Source organism: Tachypleus tridentatus, chromosome 5 (genome assembly GCF_004210375.1).
Source record: "Tachypleus tridentatus isolate NWPU-2018 chromosome 5, ASM421037v1, whole genome shotgun sequence".
NCBI lineage: Eukaryota > Metazoa > Arthropoda > Merostomata > Xiphosura > Limulidae > Tachypleus > Tachypleus tridentatus.
The window spans coordinates 26,580,342-26,605,591 of record NC_134829.1 but is presented as its reverse complement, the minus strand read 5'-3'; the positions used below and the strand labels follow the sequence as shown (position 1 = coordinate 26,605,591).

The window sequence follows — 25,250 nt, the reverse complement described above, 5'->3', positions numbered from 1 at the left end:
GCTTTGTACGAATTTCACAAAACAAACTCTCTCCTTATTGATAAAGTAGCTAAAGCAGAAATTAGGAACAACCCTCGTATAGCTTTGCACAACATTCGAAACAACCATTACAAAATATCCCTGGTGGAATATTTTAAACTTAAATGAGTACATCTATTTTTTTCTCTTGCAGTATATATTACTGGGGCAGAAAACCTTTTCCTTTTGGTGTAATATGCCGAAATCATATATAATTTATGTGAGTTACTTCTTAAGGAAACCTCCTACTGGTAAACTGGATATTTCCCAGCCAACATTTCCTGTGGTTGACAATATTCAATATCCTTTTAATTATTTTAAAATATTTTAATATATTTTAATTATTTAAAAGTTGAAATTATTCGCATCTGTAGTTCTCACTGGTTTATGTTAAAGATATGATAAAGATGAGTATTACATCAATAAAAACATGAGCGACAATTAACCACGAATGAATTTATTTGTTCCTCATTTACTATAGATTAAATTAGAACCCGAATAAATGCAAGTCTTATAGTAGACGCTGAAGTAAGACAAATCGTATTGCTTTGTGCGTAACATTTAACAAACAAACAAAAACTATAAAAATAAACTGAGAAAAACTGAAATCTGTACACAGTTCTGTGAAAGGATAGTAGCACTTTCTGCCGATAGGCAAACTATTCACCTTTGCGAGATGTACACTGTTACTATTTGTTTCTGTCACATTTAGTCTGGGATTTATCTAACACATATTAACGACATCAGTTTAAAACATGTTTGTGTGTTATATAAGTGAAAGAATTAACCTATTTGAAAATGTTAAATATTTGATATGTCTCTTTCATCTATTCATTATAGAGCAAAATTGTAGTCTACTAAAATCATCGTATATTGCTATTTTCAAACAGAAGAATGTCGAAATGTTGGTGTGGTGCCCTCTAGTGATTATGGCTTAATCATATGATGCTATCTAACAAAACATCATCTGGCTTTGATGACGTAATCATAACTAAAGTGCGAATATTCAATATTATTTGTGTATTAGTTAAGACTTTAATTAACAAATCCTTAATTCAATATTATCAACATATGTATCATTTACATCTAATTATTCAATTGACCTTTAATCAATAAAACCACAGTTAGACATTAATTTGCATATGCATGTGAAATGTGTATTACGTCATAATTTCGTTTCTTCAGTGTTTTGCTAACTATTTAGACCATATGCTTTGTATAGCAAATGTTCTTGTAACTACCATAATCATTTATGTTTAATGTCGCACAAGTTTGTGTTTAGACTATTTGTATTGTACAATAACACAAAGTTGTGTTAATTTACAACAGGATGCTTTTTATAGTGTATGAAATTTTAACAAGTTTTTACTGGTTTGTGTAACATCATATCATGTGTATTTTCCAAAACTTCACAGTTTAACGTTCCCTGTAAATTAGTGGTATGTCTCAGGAGTTATAACGCAAAAAAAAAAAAAAAATCAGGTTTCAAATATCACAGTGGACAGAGTAACAGTCATCTCCTTGTGTGGAGTTGAACTTAACAACAAACAAATAAAAAAATGCATGGTTTATTTTATAGATTTTAACGTCGTTTATTGCATTGAAAGCGAATGTTGGTCTACATATTTCCTGATCTTAATAATATTACATAACAATGATATGAAAATATTTCATATTCATTTTCGAAGCTGCTTAAAACTTTTCAAATTACTTTCAAGCTAATAAATTTTCGAAGGAGTGTTAAACGTATTACACAATTTGAAATGTTTATAAGAAATTAAAACTTAAAACTATTATATATATCTAGTGTCAGCTGCACGGGAATAATAGTCTTTGTGTAATTTAATATTCATCTTGAGAAACAAATATTTCGACAGAGAACAAATTTAAAACAAATCTCATCATGAAGGATTATTATTAAACTTTCTAAACTCCTAATACAGTGCTAGAAACAAGATAACATTGAACTGTAGATTTAGTTATAAATAAAACTAAGATATAGATTTATCTTTGTGTATTTTAGTAACTGGTATTGGTAGAAGGAAAGAGGATTTACACCAGAAGAACAAATGATTACGTTTGACTTTTTTTTTTTATTAAGGAAATGTATGTCATGAATCTTGTATTTACGTAACTACTTCGTTTCTAGGCTTAACCACAATTTTATAAAGAAAGGGAACTCCAGCAAAAGAGACGGGCTGTGGGTCTAAACGTGCAGATTCAGCGCCATCTGGAAGGGATATCTGACACTGTTGGAGAAGACGAACGATAATAAGAAATAGATTAGCCATGGCCAGTTTTTCTCCCAAACACATTCTACGCCCTTGTCCAAACGGAACGTAGCTATTGATACGCTCGTTTCTTAGTTTGTTGTTTGTTAAGAAACGGTCTGGGTTGAAAATGTCGGGATCTTTCCAATATTTGGCGTCTCTGTTTTGTGCCCAGAAATTGAACAGAACCATCGTATCTTTGGGTATCTTGTAACCATCTAGAAACAAGAGAAGTTCCACAGTTACCGCGTAAAGCACAATAGAAAAGTAAAGAGAATATGACATAAACCGATAAGTGCTTTATGTATTATGTAATCATAGAAATAGTGAAATCCATTAAATAAAGAGCTTTTCCAAAAGTTCGGATATCCTGATTCACACAACTTTTACGTTTTATTAGCAAAAACAAAGTAAAATAAAACTTTGGATAAAAAAAAATGTTCGTTTATATTCAATCTGAACTGAGATATATATTTTTAATGTTACAAATTACATATGTATCTGCAAAAACGTATTGTGCGATTAAAACGCACAAAATGAAACTGTTTCAGTGTAGTGATGTCAATAAATCTAATGTTTCAACCCTGATTAACAGCAAAACGTCCAGTTATAACAGTTAAGTGTAGAACGAATTGAACATGACTTCTGACACTGAAAACTGGACTCGTTCTGTTTTGTTGTACTTCTCTTTATGGATATGTTTCACAACGGGTGGAGACGTGTGAAGGGTTACTATAGTTACTTCGCTTGTCGTGGCATGAAAATATGTATATGGAACATACATTAGAAGTTGGAAAAAAAGACTGAATAGAGACCATTGCAGTAGATGGAAATGCAATTGACCAGACGATGTTATGTGTTAATAGCGTAAATATTCAGTTAAATTTATACACGTGTGTATGAACTGAAACCCTCATTCGCTTTTAAACAATTCTATTTAAGTATAAGAAATGCATGAAAGCTTGATTTTTCATTATAATGGCTACCAAGAACAAAAGCCATAGGTAATCTATAGTCTACATAGAACGTTTTTATCTAATGTCTATTTGTGAATTTCGGACAAAGCTACTCGAGGGCTATCTGTGCTAGCCGTCCTTAATTTAGGAGTGTATGACTAGAAGGAAGGCAGCTAGTCATCACTATCCCCTGCCATCCTTGGGCTACTCTTTTACCAACGAATAATGGGATTGACCGTCATATTATAACGTTCCCACTGCTGAAATGGCGAGCACGTTTGATGCGACAGGGTTTCAAATCCGCGATACTGAGATTACAAATTGAGCGTCCCTAACCACTCGGCCATGTCAGATCTCGAATACGTTTCTGAAGTGAATAAACATACTTAAAGATACTTGTAACAATAAGGAATAAAAGTTCAAAAATTGAAGAAAATAAGGAAATGTACTTATACGAAAAAAACAACAACAAAGAAAAGGAAATTCATCTACTCAAGTAATGTTTTATATGTTTAAAATATTCAAATAAAGAACGTTTAACTCAATAGCAAAACGTTGCTTCACTTAATATTAATTTATAACTAGGTGGCACTGCTGTCCATCATATGCTACAAACCGATTTCAAGACATTGGCTGTACCGTTCTGTAAACTAAACGACAATTGAAATGTTTGACGATTGATATTTAGAATGATCCAATCGATATATTTTGACAGTTGAAATTTTGCGTGTCAAATAAATTATACAATGTTAACAACATATAAGCAGAAATAAGTGCAACGTTCACATGAACCTATTCATTACAACGCAAAAATCAGGGGTTCTATTCCCTATGTGGACACAGCAGATAGCCTGATGTGTCTTTGCTATAAGAAAAACACTCTTTAGTCATTCGATTTTCGTCCAACTAGTTTTGGAAATGGACACTTCGTCGATTCGCATTAGTAAAGATGCTTTACTGCTGGGTGGCTGGCCCTGACAGCAGCACTAAAGGGATATGCTTGTTTGGTGATGGAATTCGAACCCGCAACCATTAGATTGTGATCCGAGCGCTCTAACCACTAGGTCCTGCATCACAAATATGAATGCACTAATCTAAATAAAACAATAGATTTAACATGTGAGCATTTACTTTACCCATAACTTCATTATGTGTCTATATTCTGATACATTGAACTCCAACGGATACAATGTATTCCCACAAAGACGTATTATTCGGTGTATTTTAGAATTATAATGATATCTTTATTTCTGACATAATATGTTGGAAGTGGTTTGGTAAAAGTGAAATACTTATTTCAGTGTCCACCGTAGTTCTGTGATCAAGACCGAAAGGAGCCACTGTTCCGAAACGCAAGGATTCCATAATGAAAGCACTAGTGTATGGACACAGATGTTTGTCTTCCTGGACAGGAGCACGGTTACCTAAATAGGAAAGATAGGTTTGTATGTTATCTTTTAATTTTCAAAATATCGGACCCGCGTTCTTGTATAAGTTATGTTAAAATTTCATTATATAATGAAACTAATACAGATATCAATACGTTTTATAAGGCACACTAAATGTTTTAGTAAATTAAAAATAAAATAGTCATCTTAAAAATAAAAAGTAATAAACGCTATCTATTGAACTTTCAGTATGGAGATCGTGCAACATTTTTTGAACATTTGCTAAACTACCAAGAGGTGGCACTTTAATGGTAAATGCAATGTACAATAGCTGGAGAACTAAGTAGCACAGAGAAATGTCCGCAGGATTGCTAAGCTAGGAACAGGGTTTCCACACCCGTAGTGGACAGAGCATAGAAAGCCCATTGTGCTGTGTTTTTTTTTTTTAATCACAGAGAACTTTAAACCCATTCAGTGATATCTTATATACAAGTAGAGTATTAACATATACTAACAGCTAGACGTTGATGGTTCGATTAAATGCTGTGTCTACTTAATGTTTCTCCTTGAGAACGTTTACTGCAAGCAGCTAAGATACACTTTGATAGAAAATAAACATTTTGGCTTCTGTCGTTGCAAGTGAGAAAAACAAATGTATGTACCCTGATTTTGTTTATGAAAACTGATTGAAACTGAAAATATCAATTTCAACTGAAGAAATTTCTTACATGGAGTCTGTTTAAGTTCCTGTGAATTATGCAAATGTATATAAAGCCGTTCATCGTTAATTATGTAAAAATATCTCAACCTGGCAGTTATGAGACTCGGCGGTAAGTCTGGTAGTTTAGAAGGCTAAACATCTTGTTTCGATACCCGCGTTGGGCAGAGCCCAAATAATCTATTTCTCATCTTTCTGCTTAACATAAAAAACATTACGTTTTCAAAAAAACAACTTATTTAACAAACAAAAATAGGTCAGAATAAAAACTGTTCATGTTATCTTACCTAAAGCACTCTCAATTTCCTCATACATTTGTTTCTGGATATTCGGATAGTTGCCTAGCAATAGGATCATCCAACGCAACATCAACTGAGAAGTGTCTGTTCCAGCTGAATATGAAATAATAAAAAAAGATCTTATTTAAACCCCGTTATTCTAAAAGTAAATAAAACCTGAGATTAAAAAGTATATACTCTTCAAATAAGCTAACTTTTGTATTTTTATACATACATACATATATTGTTTTTCCCGGCGTTGACGCACCCTCATTTTGATTACCCAATTTTTTTAAAACATAAACATCAGAATAAGGTCACAGCACTTCCACCAATCTTAACAAGATGTTTCATGGAGGGGCCTGGCATGGCCTAGCGCGTAAGGCGTGCGACTCGTAATCCGAGGGTCGCGGGTTCGCGCCCGCGTCGCGCCAAACATGCTCGCCCTCCCAGCCGTGGGGGCGTTATAATATGACGGTCAATCCCACTATTAGTTGGTAAAAGAGTAGCCCAAGAGTTGGCGGTGGGTGGTGATGACTAGCTGCCTTCCCTCTAGTCTTACACTGCTAAATTAGGGACGGCTAGCACAGATAGCCCTCGAGTAGCTTTGTGCGAAATTCCAAAACAAATGTTTCATGGATTGTTTAGTGACTTGTGGAACATAAATCCTCTTGTCCACTTCTCGTTTTATGCGAGCTGTGTGCTTGTAATATCTACCTTTAAAAGTGTATATCTTATTTTACCGCTAGGGAGTTAAAAAGAGTGCCGGTATTACAGCATCATGTGTACAGTGACATGTTTTTGTTTATTTATTTGTTATTTAATACTAAGTAACTTATACATTTCATTCTGGGTCATATTGTAAAGGGGTTTGGATTACTGTCTAGTATCGAAACGCTTCCACTAGGCTTAGGTTCAGGTTTATGAGCAACGTAACCTTCAATTTTGCAAACTTCTTTTGGTGGTAAAACAATGCCAGAAAATACGGTATATAAAGATGTGTGTGACATCAGATACTCTCCTAAAAATGCGTGTTCGTCTTTCATCATTTTCATTACTAGACAACTGTTACATTCTTTGGGTAATCTCAAAACAACCTTATACAGAAGATCAAACTAATATGGTAGTATATACACATTTTTGACTCATAAAACATGCATTACCCTATAGATAGTGAAGTATATACTTTTATTTTAGATTCTAACTTTATTGATGTTACTCGTTATTTATATATATATATATGAGCCCAGCATGGCCAGGTTGTTAGGGCACTAGACTGGTAATCTGAGGGTATCTGGTTCGAATCCTTATCACACCAAACATGCTTGCTCTTTCAGCCGTGTGAATGTTATAATGTGATGGTCAATACCACTATTCATTGGTAAAAGAGTAGCCCAAGAGTTGGCGGTGTGTGGTGACAACTAGCTGACATCCCTCAATTCTTATACTACTTAATTTGGGACGGCTAGCGCAGATAGCCCTCGTGTACTTTTACACGAAGTAAAAAAACAAGCAAACAATATATGTTTTGTGTTTTTTATTTCTTACGATAACAACAGCACCACGAAAGACTGCTGTAATCAGCTATTTTCTTTATAGACTATGTTAATCACCAAACAATGTTTGTATCCGATTTAGTTCTAACAATTTATAAAACAAACTAAATTTGTCAACATTTTTTTTATTTACGCATTGTCCAGGAACATCAGACTGTAGAGGGTAAGAGGGGGACCTGTCCCCCACAATAAGTAAAAAAAACTGCGTCCAAACTTTATACATTAGCTGTAGGTTTCAATAGGAATCATCATTGTCTACTCTTACCTACAAAAAGATCAGAGATGACTTGGATTAGGTTTCCATCCTTCAAGTATTCAACACTACTTTTTCCTTCCTTCTCTGCTTCTTCTTTTGCAGCCAGAACAGCGTCTGTGAAATCTCGCACAGTGTCTGGTGGATCAGAACACAATATATGTATACTGAAGATCAGGAAATTGAACTATACAGAACTACTGTAGGTGTTCTTGAACAAAGCAACAGTGTACAATATTAGTATGTAATTCATGTAAAAGATAAAAGGTTCATTACAGCTTATGCATCGAACATTTCAAAATTCAATTATCACATAGTTATCTTCATCGAACATTTCTTGAACTTCAATTGAATGTGTGTGTGTAGCATTTCTTCAACTTCAGTTTGTATGTGTGTAACACTTCTTGAATTTCAATTTGTATGTGTGTGTGTAACATTTCTTGAATTTCAATTTGTATGTGTGTAACACTTCTTGAATTTCAATTTGTATGTGTGTAACACTTCTTGAACTTCAATTGAATGTGTGTGTGTAACATTTCTTGAACTTCAGTTGAATGTGTGTGTGTAACATTTCTTGAACATCAGTTGCATGTGTGTGTAACATTTCTTGAACATCAGTTGCATGTGTGTGTAACATTTCTTGAACATCAGTTGCATGTGTGTGTAACATTCCTTGAACTTCAGTTTGCATGTGTGTGTAACATTCCTTGAACTTCAGTTGCATGTGTGTATAACATTCCTTGAACTTCAGATGCATGTGTGTGTAACATTCCTTGAACTTCAGTTGCATGTGTGTGTAACATTTCTTGAACTTCAATTGAATGTGTGTGTGTAACATTTCTTGAACTTCAATTGAATGTGTGTGTGTAACATTTCTTGAACTTCAATTGAATGTGTGTGTGTAACATTTCTTGAACTTCAATTGAATGTGTGTGTAACATTTCTTGTACTTCAGTTTTTATGTGTGTGTAACATTTTTTGAACTTTAGTTTGTATGTGTGTAACATTTCTTGAACTTCAGTTTGTATGTATGTATAAAATTTCTTGAACTTCAGTTGCATGTGTGTGCAACATTTCTTGAACTTTGTTTCCAATGTTTAAGTAGCATACCTACAGATGTCAGTTATTAGACTAATGTTGCAAATGTTTAAATTGTATTTTTCTTTGATATTTGATGTTTGCTCAGTGTTTTTAAGTAGTAAAATTAAAGCCTTACTTTTAGGTATGTTAATGACTTTATTTCTTTCAATAATCGTGAAACGAAACATAATTAAGTTAAATATGTTAACTGATATCCCAATTCAACCAACTAAAAAGGTCGATTAAATAATTAAAAATAAAGCCCCTAGTCATTATTTACAGTTTAACAGTTGATTTTCTAATAGTTTATTTGTTAGTGTTATTTTATGTAAAAGACGGGAACCGGAGCTTCAGATGTTTGCCCCCTCTATTTTTTAACTCTACATAATTTTACCGAGGATTTTATTATTTCACAAATCAAAGACATGCTAAGCTTTTTTTCTACATAATACATTCATGTTGAGTGGAAGCCTTATTTAGTAAGTTAAAACATGCGGAAACTTAACATTTGTAGGTCACTATGTTTTTATGTGTAACCACAATTAATAATTATGTAAAATGATGGGCTGGCATAGTAATTGTCCCAAAATAATCTTTGAAACAAAATATTTCAGAATGCATTAAACATTTATACTAATGAAAATAACGTTATAGAAGTAATAAACTGTTACTATTACAGGCTGACATAGCACTTCTTGGTTTTGTAACTGTTAACATCTTTCTAATGAGATAGTAATATGAGAGGTCGAATATGCGACATACTTTGTGTTGCTGTAGTTATCTGGTTGTACAGCGTTTCAGTCGCAGATTTTCCAAGTTTAACACAAAATTTCACAGCAAGTCCTTCAGGTCATTCATTCTGAAATCCGTCAAACGAAAAAATTGCACTTCACTTAAAACCGCGTAGCTAATACACAAATGAAGATATCTGCAATCGGGAAATGGCGTCGTAATCAGTTGATCTGTGCAAACCTAGCGACACCAAGCGGATTCCCCTGGAACCAACTGGAGCCGCGCAATTCAAACAGTCCGCGTAATTTTTGAACAGCCATCGTATATAAATAATGTTAGCTTTCAGCACGACGATTCATTTTCAAACCTCAGTATAAAGATCGCTTTGTTACGATCATAAAAATGAGTAATAACACACAGTTCACTGACGATTATGACAGCGAATAATAACATAACACTGTGTAAGGATCATAACACCGAGTAATAACACCAGATGTTATTCTCTGTGTATGCAATAAAAAGACTATGAAATCAGATCAAAATAAACACATAACATCTTCTGCACGCTTTATTTTTGTATGGTTCAAAGTGAACCTGTATCATAATACTATGATAATAAAACATTAACTAGAAGTGCATTCTAAAGTTGCGAAGTAGCCGCTGAGACAATCTGATAAATGTGTGTGTTAACATAAATTAAACAGCCAAATTGTAGTTGTTTTTCCGACGGTAACTGCTTTAGTTGCCTGTTGAAACCGTACATTTGTTAACATTATCCCTACAACAAATTTTAAAGAGATGTTATCTTCCTAAAGGTAACCGCTGTAGTAGTTATATGAAACCGTATCTTTTTTACTCATTATTCCTACAACAGTATACTTATGATAATAACATAGATAAACATTCAAAACCTACCTGAATGTGGACCTAAACATTAAGTTTTGAAAGTACTAACAAATTAATTCATGAAACACGTTGTTCAATTTCGTGAACACCTCAGCGAGAAATGTTTATTGAAATACATTCTTTTGTTTTTATTTCTCATTGGAATCAATAAAAGAAAGTGGGGAAAATGAAGAAACTCCAGCGACTTTTTACTCCATAACTGACAAAACTCCGAATTTTAAAATATCTGAAAACTAAGGCTTCCATGATTAAGTTATTCAGAAGACATATTAAAAACAAGTTAAACTAACTTTTTAATAAACTACATATATACAAACACAGAATTGTACTGATTTTGTATGATTCCTGTACTTGATTGTGGGTGGAACTCTAAATCTTTTTAAACTTAATTGGTGTGTAACACGAACCTCAGAGAGGATTCTTATTAAGACATAATAAGTAACTTACCTGTTTTATACGATTTCTTATGTTCCACAAATTCTCTTTTCAAAACAGTATTGTATTCATCCATGGCTTTCTTAATTTTCCATTCTTTATGGAAGGTGAAAATCCTCAGGAGTGGAATAAGATCCCCTGGAATACCGCCACCGAACTCAATCAAAATTAATTCATTTGGTTCTTTTAATTTTATAAAGTCTTGATCAGTTTCTTCATACCTAAAACGATCAGAAGTAGAGATTGTTTCATTTAGAAATTCGAACAAATCTACACAGGGGCTGAGCGTAGACATCTTTAGTTTTAAACTGACAGACTAAACGTAAAGCCACTAGCCAATAGCATCCTGTACCAACTCTTGAGATATTATTGTCTGGCCAAATTCATCATCACTTATATAGCGCATCTCTAATCGGAAAGTGCGAAACGCGTTTCGAAACAATGGGTTGCGAACCACTTGTTCTTAGATTCACACCCAGACACACAAACCACGAAGCTATGTCTTACCATCATATGAATAGAATCTGCAGAACTGGATATTCACCACTTTAGAAGTTTTCTTGGATTTTATGTAGTCGGAAAATACTGAAGACATTTTTGCATCTTGTTGAATTAAGGTTGGAACTATTTTTGTTCTAATAAGGCTGCTAAACAAACAAAAGAAATGCAAAAAATATATTAAACTAAGAACTTTAAAAATGATTTATACAGCAATGTATTGTAAAGTTTATACAGCAATGTGAAGTCCAGCTAAAGATTTGTCTACTTTTCTTACAAAATGTTTTAATTATTATGTTTTTACTAATAGTTGTGATATTTCTTTAAATGTATAAACTACTGTCCCCTCCTCTCCACTCTACGACAGGACACAGATAACCTACTGTGTAGCTTTATAATTGAGAACAAACAAATAAATATATTACGTTCATTACGCAGTGGAAATACTGACTTCAAGGAACCTGGATTGGCTTTAAAGATGTAGATTTCTTATCGTCTTACCTTTTCCTAAACGCTGAGGAAGCTATGATGTTATAAACCAGTAAGTAGATGTGAAGGGTAGGGTCAAAAGGCACTTTTTCCTTCAAGCATCTTACGAACGCTGGAGTCCACAACATCTCGTACAAGTTCAGCTAGTTCTTCACTTATGGCGTATTTCCTAGTGAGTGAATATTCAAACAATAAACAGCTGACATCCATGTTGATATTAAGATAAAGAATGAAGTCATAGATTGTATGGATTCACGTTAACAACCAGTTTTCTGTGAGTTCTTTCTTCGCTGGATTAGAAGCTATAGATAATTACTGTGAAAGAATATTGTATATATGTATATATATATATATATTCTCCAACGTGAATATTATATCTATAACATGAGACCACCTAGAAAGCAGCTTCCGAACTCATCTAAACATAACCTATTTACAACAAAATGCTACTGTTCCTAATCATAAGATGTGTAGGTAATGACATTGTGCGTGAAAAATGCGCATTAATCACACCTAAACATATAGTTTTCTCTAAAACTTTGAATTTTACGCCATAGTTGAATTGCACTGATTAATCTTTCAATAAAGTTAACATATTTGTTTTATGTTTTTCTACAATTAAATATAACAAGTACGAATTACGTCAACGTCTTATCTAACTATAACACTGAACTGTACGTGTAAAGAATTTGTCAGTTCTGAAGGCACTGCCTTCAAATTTTCTACACATATATCGAATGTAACTTTAAATTACAGTTATGTACTTTAAGGCGGTTTGTTTGCTTTGTACACTTTGGAGTTACACTTCGATTGACGAAGACTGCCGATATCTCTCGGTAATATATAAACTCTTTCACACTGACACTCTTGACGTCACACGAGGCAATTCATTTTATTTTACAGTGGGAGAAGTATTCGTTGACATAAAGTACAAACTAGTACCTTTTTATTCCCATGAAATAAAACAAACATATAATTTGATTATTTATTTATTTAATGTCTCCCGATGTAACAGCGGTGTGTGTATGGACTTACAATCTAAAATCCGGCGTTCGATTCCCTGCGGCGTACACAACAGATAGCCTAGTGTTGCTTTGCTCTAAAGATGCACACACATTTCTTTAATGTTTTAGGATCTGTTGTGTGAGATTATTGTATTTTGTAACGTAATCAATCGTAGGTTGGTTGAGACTGCTATTTCGTTTGTTTAGGTCTAGCACACTTGAGTGTACAGACTCGCTGGAACTCTTGCGTGATTGCACATTGTCCTGCACACGACTGTGTACGCCATTATTATTTTGTTTAGAGTCCGGTAAATCACAGTTAACACCTGTAATAACCATACCTGCATTTCATATTGAGGATGCACTCTTTCAACGTTAAAATGTATGGGACGATCTCTTAAATGCTTTATGTAATTCGTGATGTCCTAGTTATTAGATGGCCTGTATAAATTACAGCTATTTTTAAAACACCAATCCAACATGAAGTGTTGGTTTCCATATAGCACTCTACCAGCACCGTGAATTATTCACTAGTCCGTACTACTATTACTACACAAAGGAAAAAAAAATCCGTTTTTACTTTGTGACATGATGCTCATGTTGGTTATAATATCACAAAGTTGAGAGTTCAATTGATAATACCATGTAAATAATAAACTACAATGTTATCACAAAGTTGAGAGTTCAGTTGATAATACCATGTAAATAATAAACTACAATGTCACGCCTTTTATATAGATGATTGCTTTTAGTGGTAAACCAAGTTATATAAAAACAGTAGAAATTATTATTTCATTTATGGTAATGACGTTCTTACACTCACGTGGAAGTGATCTTTTTGATCGTATATTTTAGACTGCCCTCTAGTGTGAATTGAGGTGCTGTTACTGCTATTCCTGTAAGTGAACATCTTTGCATTAATTCAGTTTGTATATTTATTCGACCGAGAACTTAACTCACAATTTTGAAACTTGCGAGATCAAACTAGGATACCCCAAGACTGTCGTTACCTCTGTGATGAAGCTCTCTTACAATAGTGGGCTACAACGTACCTGGAAGGGCATTCATGTATGTTTGGAATAAAAAATAGGTTTTAAAGCTAGTCGAACCCAAATCTTGTATCGTATTTTCTGTTCTTGACTCGCCTTTCGCACTGGATATATCGGAACGCTATGTTTGAATCTGCGTATTTTCTATTAGATTATGTTTTCGAGTAAAGACCCCTCCCCTTGGGACAGCTAAAGAAGTACTTATGGATAACAAAGAAGTTTGATCAGTACATTGGGATGTTTTAAAATAGTTACATTTTAATGTTGTGAACTTCCTTGGAACTGAGAGTTACATTTAATTATTGTTGAACTGTCTTGAAACTGATTGGTACATTTAATTGTTGTTAAGTCTCCTCGGAACTGATAGTTATATTTTAATGTTGTTAAGCCTTCTTGGAAGTGATAGGTATATTTAATTGTTGTTAAGCTTCCTTAGAACTGCTGTATAGCAACTTCACAAACTTTTGTTTCGAAAATACAAAAAGCCATTTTTATTTCTCAAATCGGAATTTTTGTGATTTCTGTTTAAAATAATGTACATGATTCACATTTTGCTTGATGCTTATTTAGGTTTTTAATACACAACAAAATTAATATTTACAATTCGTTAACAGACTTGTTTTCTACTCTAACGTCAACTCACCTGACAGCTGAGTGCGCAATCTTTCGTAAAACTTCCCATTCTGGAGAATAATCAGCAAACATAATGTCTTCATTTTCCTGCTTGAACATTTCACCTATCCCACAAAAATTTGACGATATAAACTACATAGGTTCTTAACAAAACTAAACACTTCCTATAATTATAAAACAAAACCAAAACCATAAACAGTTAATGATAAAGTTCCCAGGTGTACGAACTTTCATCATCTTAGTACACAGAGAATTAAGAATACCCCTAAAGTGGAAAGTTATATGTCTTTAAGTATGTCAGATTATTCTGTGTAATTTTATCTTCGTTGATTATTTAACCTGTAAACTTTTAAAAGATGCAACTTCAAGTAAATAAAAACTGACCTACTTTAATTCTTGCACTTTTCTAGTTTACAAATTAGTGTTATCGCTATCTTGGACATTTCAGTATTTGTCAGACATTAGTGATGTAAAAGAAACATGTAACATTTTCTCCTTTATCGGTCATCATTTATTAGTATGGCAAAGTTTTAGGCACATTTGACACTAAGGAGTAGTGTTATGAAGCTATGGTGAGATGACAGCTTACTACTGAAGACACAATTATAACTGGATATTACACTCTCTCTGTTTCTTTATAATCGTCTATAGAGATCGTTCCCTGAGATTAGGCTTATTCGGATTAAAGCTACGTCAATGTGCCTCACATCTCTTATGCAACTTTACCTAAACTGACTTAGGTATTGAATAAACGACTTCTGAACGCACACCTATCAATACCAGAGCCACAAAAGTCTATTGGAGTTGCACTCAGGGAGAGTAGCGTGGACATAACACACGCGTGTTTATCACCTGACCTCTTGATCTAGAATCGCCAACACTGTTGCTAATCTAAATGCATCACCATGACCTGTAAATATATCTCTGAATGTTCGGTGTTTCTTGATATTAAGCTGTAGAGCTGGGTACAACGTTTTCGCATAACCTGGGTAATCAACAGTAGAATTGTGTGAGGAATTTTATACAATATTTCACATCAAACAGTAGCTTTAGTTACAGATTTTAATACATTTTGTACATTAAACCACTTGCAGCAGTTTTACATTGCATTAAACAAGAGAACTACGTGAAGTTATTTCTATAAGGCAGTGAAGCAATGTGCTGTCTGTTTATAAACTTCTGTTAACAAGCAGCAAAGTTACGTGTAGAGTTCTGATTTCGAGCATTAAGGTTAACCAATTATATCATCTTCAGACTTACCCATTATTGTTTTATTTCTCCCGATGACGTCATTTTTCCTTATAGTGAGGGCTTCACGTGTAGCATCCCAATTGTTAACAACGATAACAGGGCGACTGCCAAACCACAATGTGAACACAGGACCAAACTTCTTCTGCCATTCGATCATTTTGATGAACTGTGGTGTGTCATCTCTGAATGCTGCGAATTAAACAGTAACGATTTTTAAGTGAGTACGAGAACAATAGTCTAAGTATTTCTTCACTTATTAGTATTTTACATGAATATAAGAAAGATAGTCTAAGTAACTGTTTATTATTAGTATTGCATAGCATTGTAATTACCTTTTGGGCATTAGATTTTTCCCACAAAAACAAGGCCCTATGTTTCTCAATAACAAATGCTCAACTTCAATTAATACAATTGAACAATGTTTAGATAATAATGTATGGATGTGACAGACAACTATCGTGTAGCAATAAAACTGCATTTAGTTCTTTATACATACATAACTATGTATTTGATTAGCGTAAAGTTTGTAAGAATCTATACCGGAACAACGTGAGCAGAGCTATTTCGTGGAGAATGATATTTATCAAGACACATATGTTGTAATGGTAAAGACGTGGAACAAACGGTTCATCATCTGGTACTTCCTCCTCTTGTACCTGGTGGAGCCTAGTCTGTATTACGGATTATGTTGATAAAGTTCTCTATATGTGGGTGATTGTTGTATTAAGTTGTTTCGCAATACCTGGACGTAAACAGATTAGTTGCAGGCTCCCATCGTACAGTTCCTAAGACTATTGAACATAGTTCTTATCTCGGCTTTTTGAATCCAGAGGTAAAAGCAGGAGGCTCTGTTGTACCTTTTATGCAGTGATAGGTTGGGAAGTGCGCCAAGTTCCTCTGTCCCTCTAAAGAATGTGTTTATCATAATGAACACGATCATGGAAGGTAATTGGCTGAAAGGAATTTGACTTCTAATGAACACGATCGTGGTATATCATGGAAGGTAATTGGCTGAAAGGAATTTGACTTCTAATGAACACAAGGTAAGTATTGCTGACGTACCATGACATGACAGCCTCCACATATATATGGTCTCTGGTCGTAGACTTGAAGGACTTCTACCCATTTTATCTGTTCTGTTGACATCCATCAATAAATATTATCGACTTCCAGAAGTACAGTAGCTAGTCAGCTATCTGTTTTACCCATCCATATCCGTGAAAACTCTCTATAGCTGTGATCAGAAATTTCTCTTGAAGCAGCTCGTCCATAATAGTTAAATTTATGAAGATTTCATAAGATCCTCTCCACGATTTCTTGATCAATCACTATAAATTTGTCATACAATTAGTGAGTGCTGTCGCTGGTGATGTCATGCCAACAGGTTGTTTCTCCGATATAGTTTTGTTTGTTTGTTTGTTTTGGAATTTCGCACAAAGCTACTCGAGGGCTATCTGTGCTAGACGTCCCTAATTTAGCAGTGTAAGACTAGAGGGAAGGCAGCTAGTCATCACCACCCACCGCCAACTCTTGGGCTACTCTTTTACCAACGAAAAGTGGGATTGACCGTCACATTATAACGCCCCCACGGCTGGGAGGGCGAACATGTTTAGCGCGACGCGGGCACGAACCCGCGACCCTCGTATTACGAGTCGCGCGCCTTACGCGCTTGGCCATGCCGGGCCCTTCTCCGATATAGAAGTCGTGTAATTGTTGCACTGTGTCTTATAAATGATGTTGGCGTTATGTTTGTCAATGTAGTTTTTACATAGTATGGGCTTTAGTTTTGTACCTGGTTTTTGAATAAATTTAGTGTTTACTGAATTTATTATTGTTTGTTTGTTATTGACTGTGTTGTTGGTCTAGGTGTGTGTGTATAATTTTTTCCAACGGTTTTTGTTGATAAAGTGTTGTTTTATTTGGTAGATTTCTTCGTTAATTTTATCAGGTGAACATAGTTTTATGGCTGTCTTTATTTGGTTTCTTATTATGTTGAGTTTTTGTTTTGTTTCACGTACTGAGCCCCTAGAAATGTATAATGGGTGATTTTTCTGTCGATTTCTGTTTTGAATTGTGTGTCGGTTCTATGAAACGTTGTTCTGTAGTTTATTTTAATTAAAGTTTAATACCCATACCAGCTATCTCTAGAATACATTTTTATTTCAAATGGGGTGCTCGTCATTACAAATAATTTACACTAAATAGTCTTGTATATTAAACAATTTATATCATTATTAATATGAATTAGACGACCTAATATGATTTATTGCTTCAGTTGAATTAATAATTATTAATAAAGAGGTTACCCAACATACCAGGACGTGTCTTAGCGCAATAAAGCAATAATAATTACGAGTATGAATCATCCAAGATGGCTGCTCCATCTTTAGATCAACCGAATGTGACGTAATCCAGTATTATTGCAACAACTCGCGATACACTTAAAATGCCTACGTTAGCGAGTATACAACACGAAATTATGCTGGGATAGTATCAAATATGTCTATTTGAAAGTTTAGGGTCTCTCGCTGGATATAGACTCTGATGAACCACACCGTATAAATAAGTTGCCACATGCGCAAAATGTTTCTGTCATTCATAACACCTGTCCATGTTTTACACAAGAAGTTGTATTGCATTATCAGAATTTAGTGGTAGTTCACTATTTTTTACAGTTCTGAGATCAATCAGATAGATATCTGTGTACAAGCACGGCATATATTTTTTATCTCAGAAACAGCAAACAAAATAGAAATTGTTTTCTTTGCTTTGGGTTTGGCCTTATCATCTGATCTGTATTTCAAGAATCGGGTAGGTTCTTCGTACAAGGACAGAACTGTTAAAACGAATGTGTGAGTGTATCTAATCTAATCCTAATACACACACACAACAAAAAAGGTGAAGCTATAAGTGATAAAAGAGTAACTTATAAACAACCTTGAAGATAGTCTGTTTCATTGGGTACACACTAACGAGTGTAAATGTTTATTGTAACAACAACAAATGAACAAAACTGAAACTGTTAAATGGCAAGAATAAAGTTCTCGTTGTTTGTTTGTTTGTTATCACGTAAATAGGGGTATGTTGATATATATATCTATCTAGAATCAGAACACGTTCTTGATAGGGTGGGCGAGTCCTAGTGTTTAGCATGCTGAGCTGCGAAAGGGAATGTCCAAGGTCAGAAGAGCGATATGACATTAAACACATATCACATTGTCATCTGTGTGAGCATCACGTGACAGGCAATCTCGTTATTCATTTATGAAAAGCTGTATAACATGCTGCGGATGGTGCTTGCTGGTTGTCCTTCATCTTATCAGTAGTTCTATAATAGGGATGGCCATACCTGAGCCATAAGAGTCTCTAAAGTGACAGTTTAACCCATGTGTCATTGAGGACGAAACTATTATTAGTTATTCTCAGTGCTGAAGAAACTATCAAGGTATTATTAGTTATTCTCAGTGCTGAAGAAACTATCAAGGTATTATTAGTTATTCTCAGTGCTGAAGAAACTATCAAGGTATTATTAGTTATTCTCAGTGCTGAAGAAACTATCAAGGTATTATTAGTTATTCTCAGTGCTGAAGAAACTATCAAGGTATTATTAGTTATTCTCAGTGCTGAAGAAACTATCAAGGTATTGTTACTTATTCTCAGTGCTGAAGAAACCAACGTGTACAGTTTGATTCATCAGCTTCATAGCTTCATTGAACTCAAATTTTTGGACTGATTTCACAAAGTTAATTTGGGGAAACAGTGATGGATCTCCATGTAGGTATGGCACAGGGACAAAATGGCGGCCAATGTGTAGCATGTGAGAATTTTGGATTGATTTCACAAACTTAATTTGGGGAAACAGTGGTGGATGCCCATGTAGATACGGCACGGGAAAATATTGGGGGGGGGGGCAATATGTATATGGCGTATGAGAACGGCAACGCTATAGAACACGCGCAAACAAAAGCGCTTGACCATTGATACACAAAACTACTTTTAAAGTTCGTCCAATTTTTGTCAGGAGCAAGAAAACGGAGAATGAAATTCGCCCATTTTGTGCTCTTATTTTTCATATTATTAGTTTTATTTAAACCAAACAGACGTTCTAAAAGGCAGAGATTTCGAGGTTAGCGTGCTGCACTACAATACGCCATTTTGTATTTGCTGAAAATATACAGTAGCTAGGCTAGCGCCACCTATAACATATATACAAGCAATTAAATAAGAATTCTAAAATATTTTAATTTGATGTTGGAATATTTTGTTTGTTTTTGTTTTTTGAATTTTGCGCAAAGCTACTCGAGGGTTATCTGCGCTAGCCGTTCCTAATTTAGCAGTGTAGGACTGGAGGGAAGGCAGCTAGTCATCACCACCCACCTCCAACTCTTAGACAACTCTTTTACCAACGTCTGTTGGGCCCTAGATGTTGGAATGTCTGGCACAAAAAGAACAAAAACAAGAAAGAGGTGCTAATGTTATACTCTGAGAAAATTCATCCTCCACCCACTCACCCCTGCGTTGTGAAATTACAATAATGGGAGGGTCGTGGAGTGAAGAAGGAATTTGCACAAGGTATAACATTATCATCTCCTTTTTTCCTTTTGTTCGTTTTGCACAAATCATCTTTACATCTGATAACAATCTTTAAAATTTGTATTTACTTATATATAAGGCCCGGCATGGCCAGGTGGGTTAAGGTGTTCGACTCCTAATCTGAGGGTCGCGGGTTCGAATCCCCGTCGCACCAAACATGCTCACCCTTTCATCCGTGGGGGCGTTATAATGTGACGGTCAATCCCATTATTCGTTGGTAAAAGAGTAGCCCAAGAGTTGGCTATGGGTAGTGATGACTAACTGCCTTCCCTCTAGTCTTACACTGCTAAATTAGGGACGGATAGCGCAGATAACCCTCGAGGAGCTTTGCGCGAAATTCAAAAACAAAAAATAAACTTGTATTTCAAAGTAGTAGTTTAATATTATTTTGTTTTATTGTACATTTACAGAAGAAGATGAAGGTGAAACCTTGTATGTTTTATCAGCTAGAACGTCTCTAACGTCCTGAAGAAGTTAAAGTTCGTGAACTGGTTGTGTTGGCGCTAGCTGTTAGACCACAATTAAAGTAGCGTAAATCCAAACATTTTCCAAAAGTCGAATCTGTATATATTAGATAATAAGGTATTCAGGTTAGTATATCGGCACCTATGCAAATCCTACTAAGGTGTACTATTATAACAATTATTTACTTGGGAATGCGTTGAAAATCTTTTGTTAAAATTCTAATTACTCTCAACTCTAATACAAATAAAAATAGTTTCTAAGTTGTTGTTATTTCTTTACAAATATAACTCACAGAACATGTGCGTATTTGCCAAATATTTGCTGATCATCTGCTGTAATAAGTTTATCACTGTTGGTTTGTTAATAGAAATGTACATGCATGCTTAGGTGACTAAAATATTAGTCGGTTTACACCACATAGTGTCTATAATCGTTTTCCACTGGTTATAACTCTGATTAAATACATAAATCTCGTAATAAAATTACAGAAACCAAGAAAAGTTTTAAATGTTTTAGTTATGCAATGATTTTTTTCACCAATATGAATTTTTCTTTACCTTAATTGAACATGAGGGATCAATCAGGAGTGAAATATCCGGCGAATAGTGAAATCTAATTTATCTTTCATAACTACCTACCACACTACGCTTTGTTACGTATCAGGTTACTCACGATAAGGAGTGAAATATTTTTTATCATTGAGTACAAATTTATAATACTCCATGTCAATGTTTCTCAACCTTCTCCAGTATTATTTACCACTATAGGTTTTTCACAATCTCCAGTTCGAGAAAAAGAAAGTTCCGAATTGAAAAGCCAAAATTATTTATATTGATTTAACTATACACCAAGCTACAACTAGAATGACTACATCATAAAATAAATCAGATTATAATTAGAATAAATAATAACAACTAATTACTTCTCTTTGTTCTTAAATTTGTCGTGTAATTGATTATAATCATTTAACCTGATTCTAATCTCATTAACCCATGGGTTAACTTAACCAGTCACCCAGTTGAGAAGCATTGATCTATACATAGCAGATGACCCATAACGAATTACCCAAAATGAGGAATGAAAAGCAATGATTATTTTTATTTCTTTATAAATGTGTACCTACATTGATAAAAGACACTTACCCAACAAATTGCCCACAATGGGTAACGGGAAAGGTCCTGGCGGATACTTCATTCTCTTCACAAAGTGTCTTATCACAATGAAGGTCAACAAACCAACAAGGGCCGTGGGAAGCCAGCCCATGTCATTAGGTAGTTTAGACAATATCTGGGAAAACATCTTTCACTGAAAAAACAACAAAAGTGTTTTTTCAAAGTGTTGAATGTTGTATTTAAAATGACGGCGAATCTGGTTTAAATTGTGATGTTCATAGTCAGCATTAACACTAAAATATACTATGTAGACGACCCCTGAACATTGTTACTTAGTTATCACAGAATCATTATACCAGTTGTTCGTGCTTCTATTACGACTTTCATAACTTGCCCATTCAGTAAGAACTGTTTATATGTTTGTTACATAAAACAATATTCACGATAACACGTAAGAAGATTTTGACATTTCTATTTTTTTCTATTGATTTGTAAAAACAAAAAATATGTTACAAAATATCAAAATTAGAATTGATATCACATTATTCTTACTTCTAATTCTATCCAACGCCACTTGGTGGTGTCCAAACATCCAGTGAAGATCTCAAGGCTGGTATGTAAAATCAATCATGTAATAGTCCATGAAATGCTACACAGTTTGGTCACGTGCTCAATATAAAGGCCAATGTAATTATCTTCTCATTGTAAATAAACGTCGAAAGTGGCGCCACTTACAAATCCGTTTTTTTTTTTCACTTCATTCTTACTTGCTTTAAACAATTGATTTCACTTTACATAGTTATCAAATTCTCTTGGAAGTAATTTATTCTAAGTAAAAAATTTCTGAATGTAATGGTTTCTTAGCATACTAATCATAAGTATGTAACGCTTACCATTTATCTTCATAAAAAAGCAGAATTTGAACAGACGTTTCAACTAGTATGTTTTTTTTTTGCAAAGTTCTGTTGCTAATATAAATATATACACGAATTAAGCATTTGCTATAAACCACACACACTAGTGCAACGTGTAATGCTTTAATAAAAAAAAGCCTATTTGTTTTGTTTTTTTTAATTTCGTGCAAAGCTACTCGAGGGCTATCTGCGCTAGCCGTCCCTAATTTAGCAGTGTAAGACTAGGGGGAAGGCAGCTAGTCATCACCACCCACCACCAACTCTTGGGCTACTCTTTTACCAACGAATAGTGGGATTTACCGACACTTATAACGCCCCTACGGCTGAAAGGGCGAGCATGTTTGGTGCGATCGGGATTCGTACCCGCGACCCTCGGATTACAAGTCGAACGCCTTAACACGCTTGGCCATGCCGGACCCAAAAGCCTATTAGACGATGCAAAGTATTGTCTCGTTTTGTAAGAAACAATGGGAACTAATTTGGTTATTAATAAAACCACTTGTTATAGTTTCGTACACAGCTAACCGTCCAAAATTGTGAATTCATATCCAGTAAGAGGCAGCAAGTCAATATCATCCACACCCAGTTTTTAGACTACTCTTGTAAGACCCAGTTGTAGAATCTTAGAGTAATTCCTATAACGTAATTGGAGTATATTTTGGTTTTTCTTGTAGCACCAAGATGTGAACCGAAGAATCAAAGAACGACAACAACAACTACTGGGTCGCCCTTGACTCAAACCTTTTTATAATTTATTTTTTGACTACTATCAATAGAAGTGTTAAATGTCTCAACAAAAGTACAGGTGCTTCTTGTCTTCACTCCTTTAATTAATACTTGTGGGTGTAATAATGTGTGTTTTTTGGGAAAACAAATTATTTAGAAGAGTTTCCCTGGAGTAATATTTGGAGGGTTTTACTAACATGTTCATTATGACTTGTTTATTTTTCTTCATCTCGGACACTTTCAAATCCCTAAAAGGGTTCATCACAGAATCCCATTTTTTCTTGCTGTGCCGCGTATTTGCCTTTCAACTTAATAACACTCACGTAAGTGTTCAATTAGGAAGCTAAAAATATATGAAAGGACCGGATTCGTCTTTACAACTACCCTACGAGAATCAGGAGTTTTGAAGGCCATGTAGTGGGATGACTTTTAGTTATTGATAAGGATTTTTTTTCTTGTGTTTTTTATATGCTGTCAAACCACCTAGTTGTTTGTCGCTGAGTTAAATGTTTTTTATTTCCTGTAGGCTCTCTAGATGTTGCTAATCTCAAAAAATAGTTTGACAAAAATTATCAACAAGATGTTAACTACTAGATATTTGAATTTTTTTTATATTTCTTATCCTTCAAATTACTTTAGTATTTTGTTCCACTTTTCATATTTGTTTCTTTCCAGCTTCCACTGCGCATAGCCGGGGCATTCTTTTCGGTGCCTCGGCCGTGAAAGTGGGTTTTCTCTGGATACTACTGTTTATCTTTTACAGCAAAATTCTACAACTGTTATTTCTTATTGTTGTTCCAGCTCTGAAAGCGACCGTTCCGCAAACGTAAAATAAACCATAAGAATTGTGGTTGCGTTCGTCTTTTTATGATGAAAAGTTCGTTCAAAAACAGTTATCGTGCTGCTATCTAGTGATCAAGAAGAAAAACATAACAGTTTCTGCAAAAAAAAAAAAAAAAAGATTTTGTTTGGTTTTCTTTTATTTGTCACCAGTGTTTGATGGAATACTAAATTTTATTAGAAAGCGAAATCAAACCTTTAAAATTAGATCAATGAAATCCCATTAACGGATTGCGCTTACATGTATCGTTTGTTTGTTCAGAATCAAGCACAGAGCTACAGAATGAGCTATCTGTGTTCTGTCTACCACAAATATCGACCCCCCCCAGTTTCTAGTATTGTCAGTCCGTAAACATACTGCTGTGGCACAGGGTGATCGAGTATTGTGTGTTCAGTGTACTCCTTTACACTGCCAGTGAATGTGATGATATATAATTGTGTTTCTTCCTTTTCCTGTTTTGACTCAATGTCACAGCGGAATGCCTGCTGAATTAAAACACTAGAAACCGGGTTTCAATTGCGTGGTGTACAAAGCACGGATAGCCCGTTGTGTAGTTTTATGTTTAACTTCAAGCAAAATAAAAAAAGTTTCTTGTTTGTGTGTTTTTTATCGTCCTAAGTTATAGCTCTTCCCGCTCCGTTTCGTTTTTATTTTAGTTTTTAATATATTCCAGTGAAAAAATCTTTAATACGAGTCTTAACACCGTACTTAACCAAAACAAAAGACCATGTGACAATTTTTCTTTTTCTCAGCAACACGAGATATCCACTACAAAACGACGAAAGGCATTTCTCGTTCACAGAAGCCATTAATTAAGATATAAATTCTTGTACATCAAACGTTTTATTTCTTCGTAATGAAAATCTCTTAAAGCCAACATCATTGGCTCTGTCTGGAAATTTAAAATTTGAATGTATAATTTTAGTTTCGCGACACAAATCTCACAGGTAAGATGGAAGACTTCGTCGTTAAACTCGTGCTAATGAGTAAAGAAATGATACAAGCGATTCAAACATATTCATTATTTTTAGCATGATAACAAATTATCTGATGTCTTATCTTCAATTTGAGCCTTAATTTTTAAA

At 34.4% G+C, this 25,250-nt stretch overlaps 1 protein-coding gene across 1 annotated transcript; it reads right to left on the bottom strand.

Moving 5' to 3' along the window:
* Nucleotides 1-1,585: 1,585 nt before the first annotated feature.
* LOC143250315 (cytochrome P450 1A1-like) lies at nt 1,586-22,393 on the bottom strand. Its single transcript, XM_076500767.1, has 10 exons — nt 22,237-22,393; nt 21,715-21,877; nt 15,524-15,703; nt 14,274-14,367; nt 11,657-11,746; nt 10,603-10,811; nt 7,450-7,575; nt 5,638-5,742; nt 4,537-4,668; nt 1,586-2,506 (listed from the first exon to the last, which is right to left on the bottom strand). The coding sequence occupies exons 2-10, from the start codon at nt 21,869-21,871 to the stop codon at nt 2,145-2,147; spliced, it is 1,455 nt and encodes a 484-aa protein (XP_076356882.1). The 5' UTR covers nt 21,872-21,877; nt 22,237-22,393; the 3' UTR covers nt 1,586-2,144.
* Nucleotides 22,394-25,250: the final 2,857 nt, after the last annotated feature.

Excerpts from the sequence above, each read along its gene's own strand:
- LOC143250315 (XM_076500767.1), bottom strand. The coding sequence starts at position 21,871 with ATGTTTTCCCAGATATTGTCTAAACTACCTAATGACATGGGCTGGCTT. Across the intron at positions 5,743-7,449 it reads CATCTCTGATCTTTTTGTAG|CTGGAACAGACACTTCTCAG; the intron begins GTAAGAGTAGAC and ends TTTCATATTCAG. Across the intron at positions 2,507-4,536 it reads TACGGTGGACACTGAAATAA|ATGGTTACAAGATACCCAAA; the intron begins GTATTTCACTTT and ends TCTTGTTTCTAG.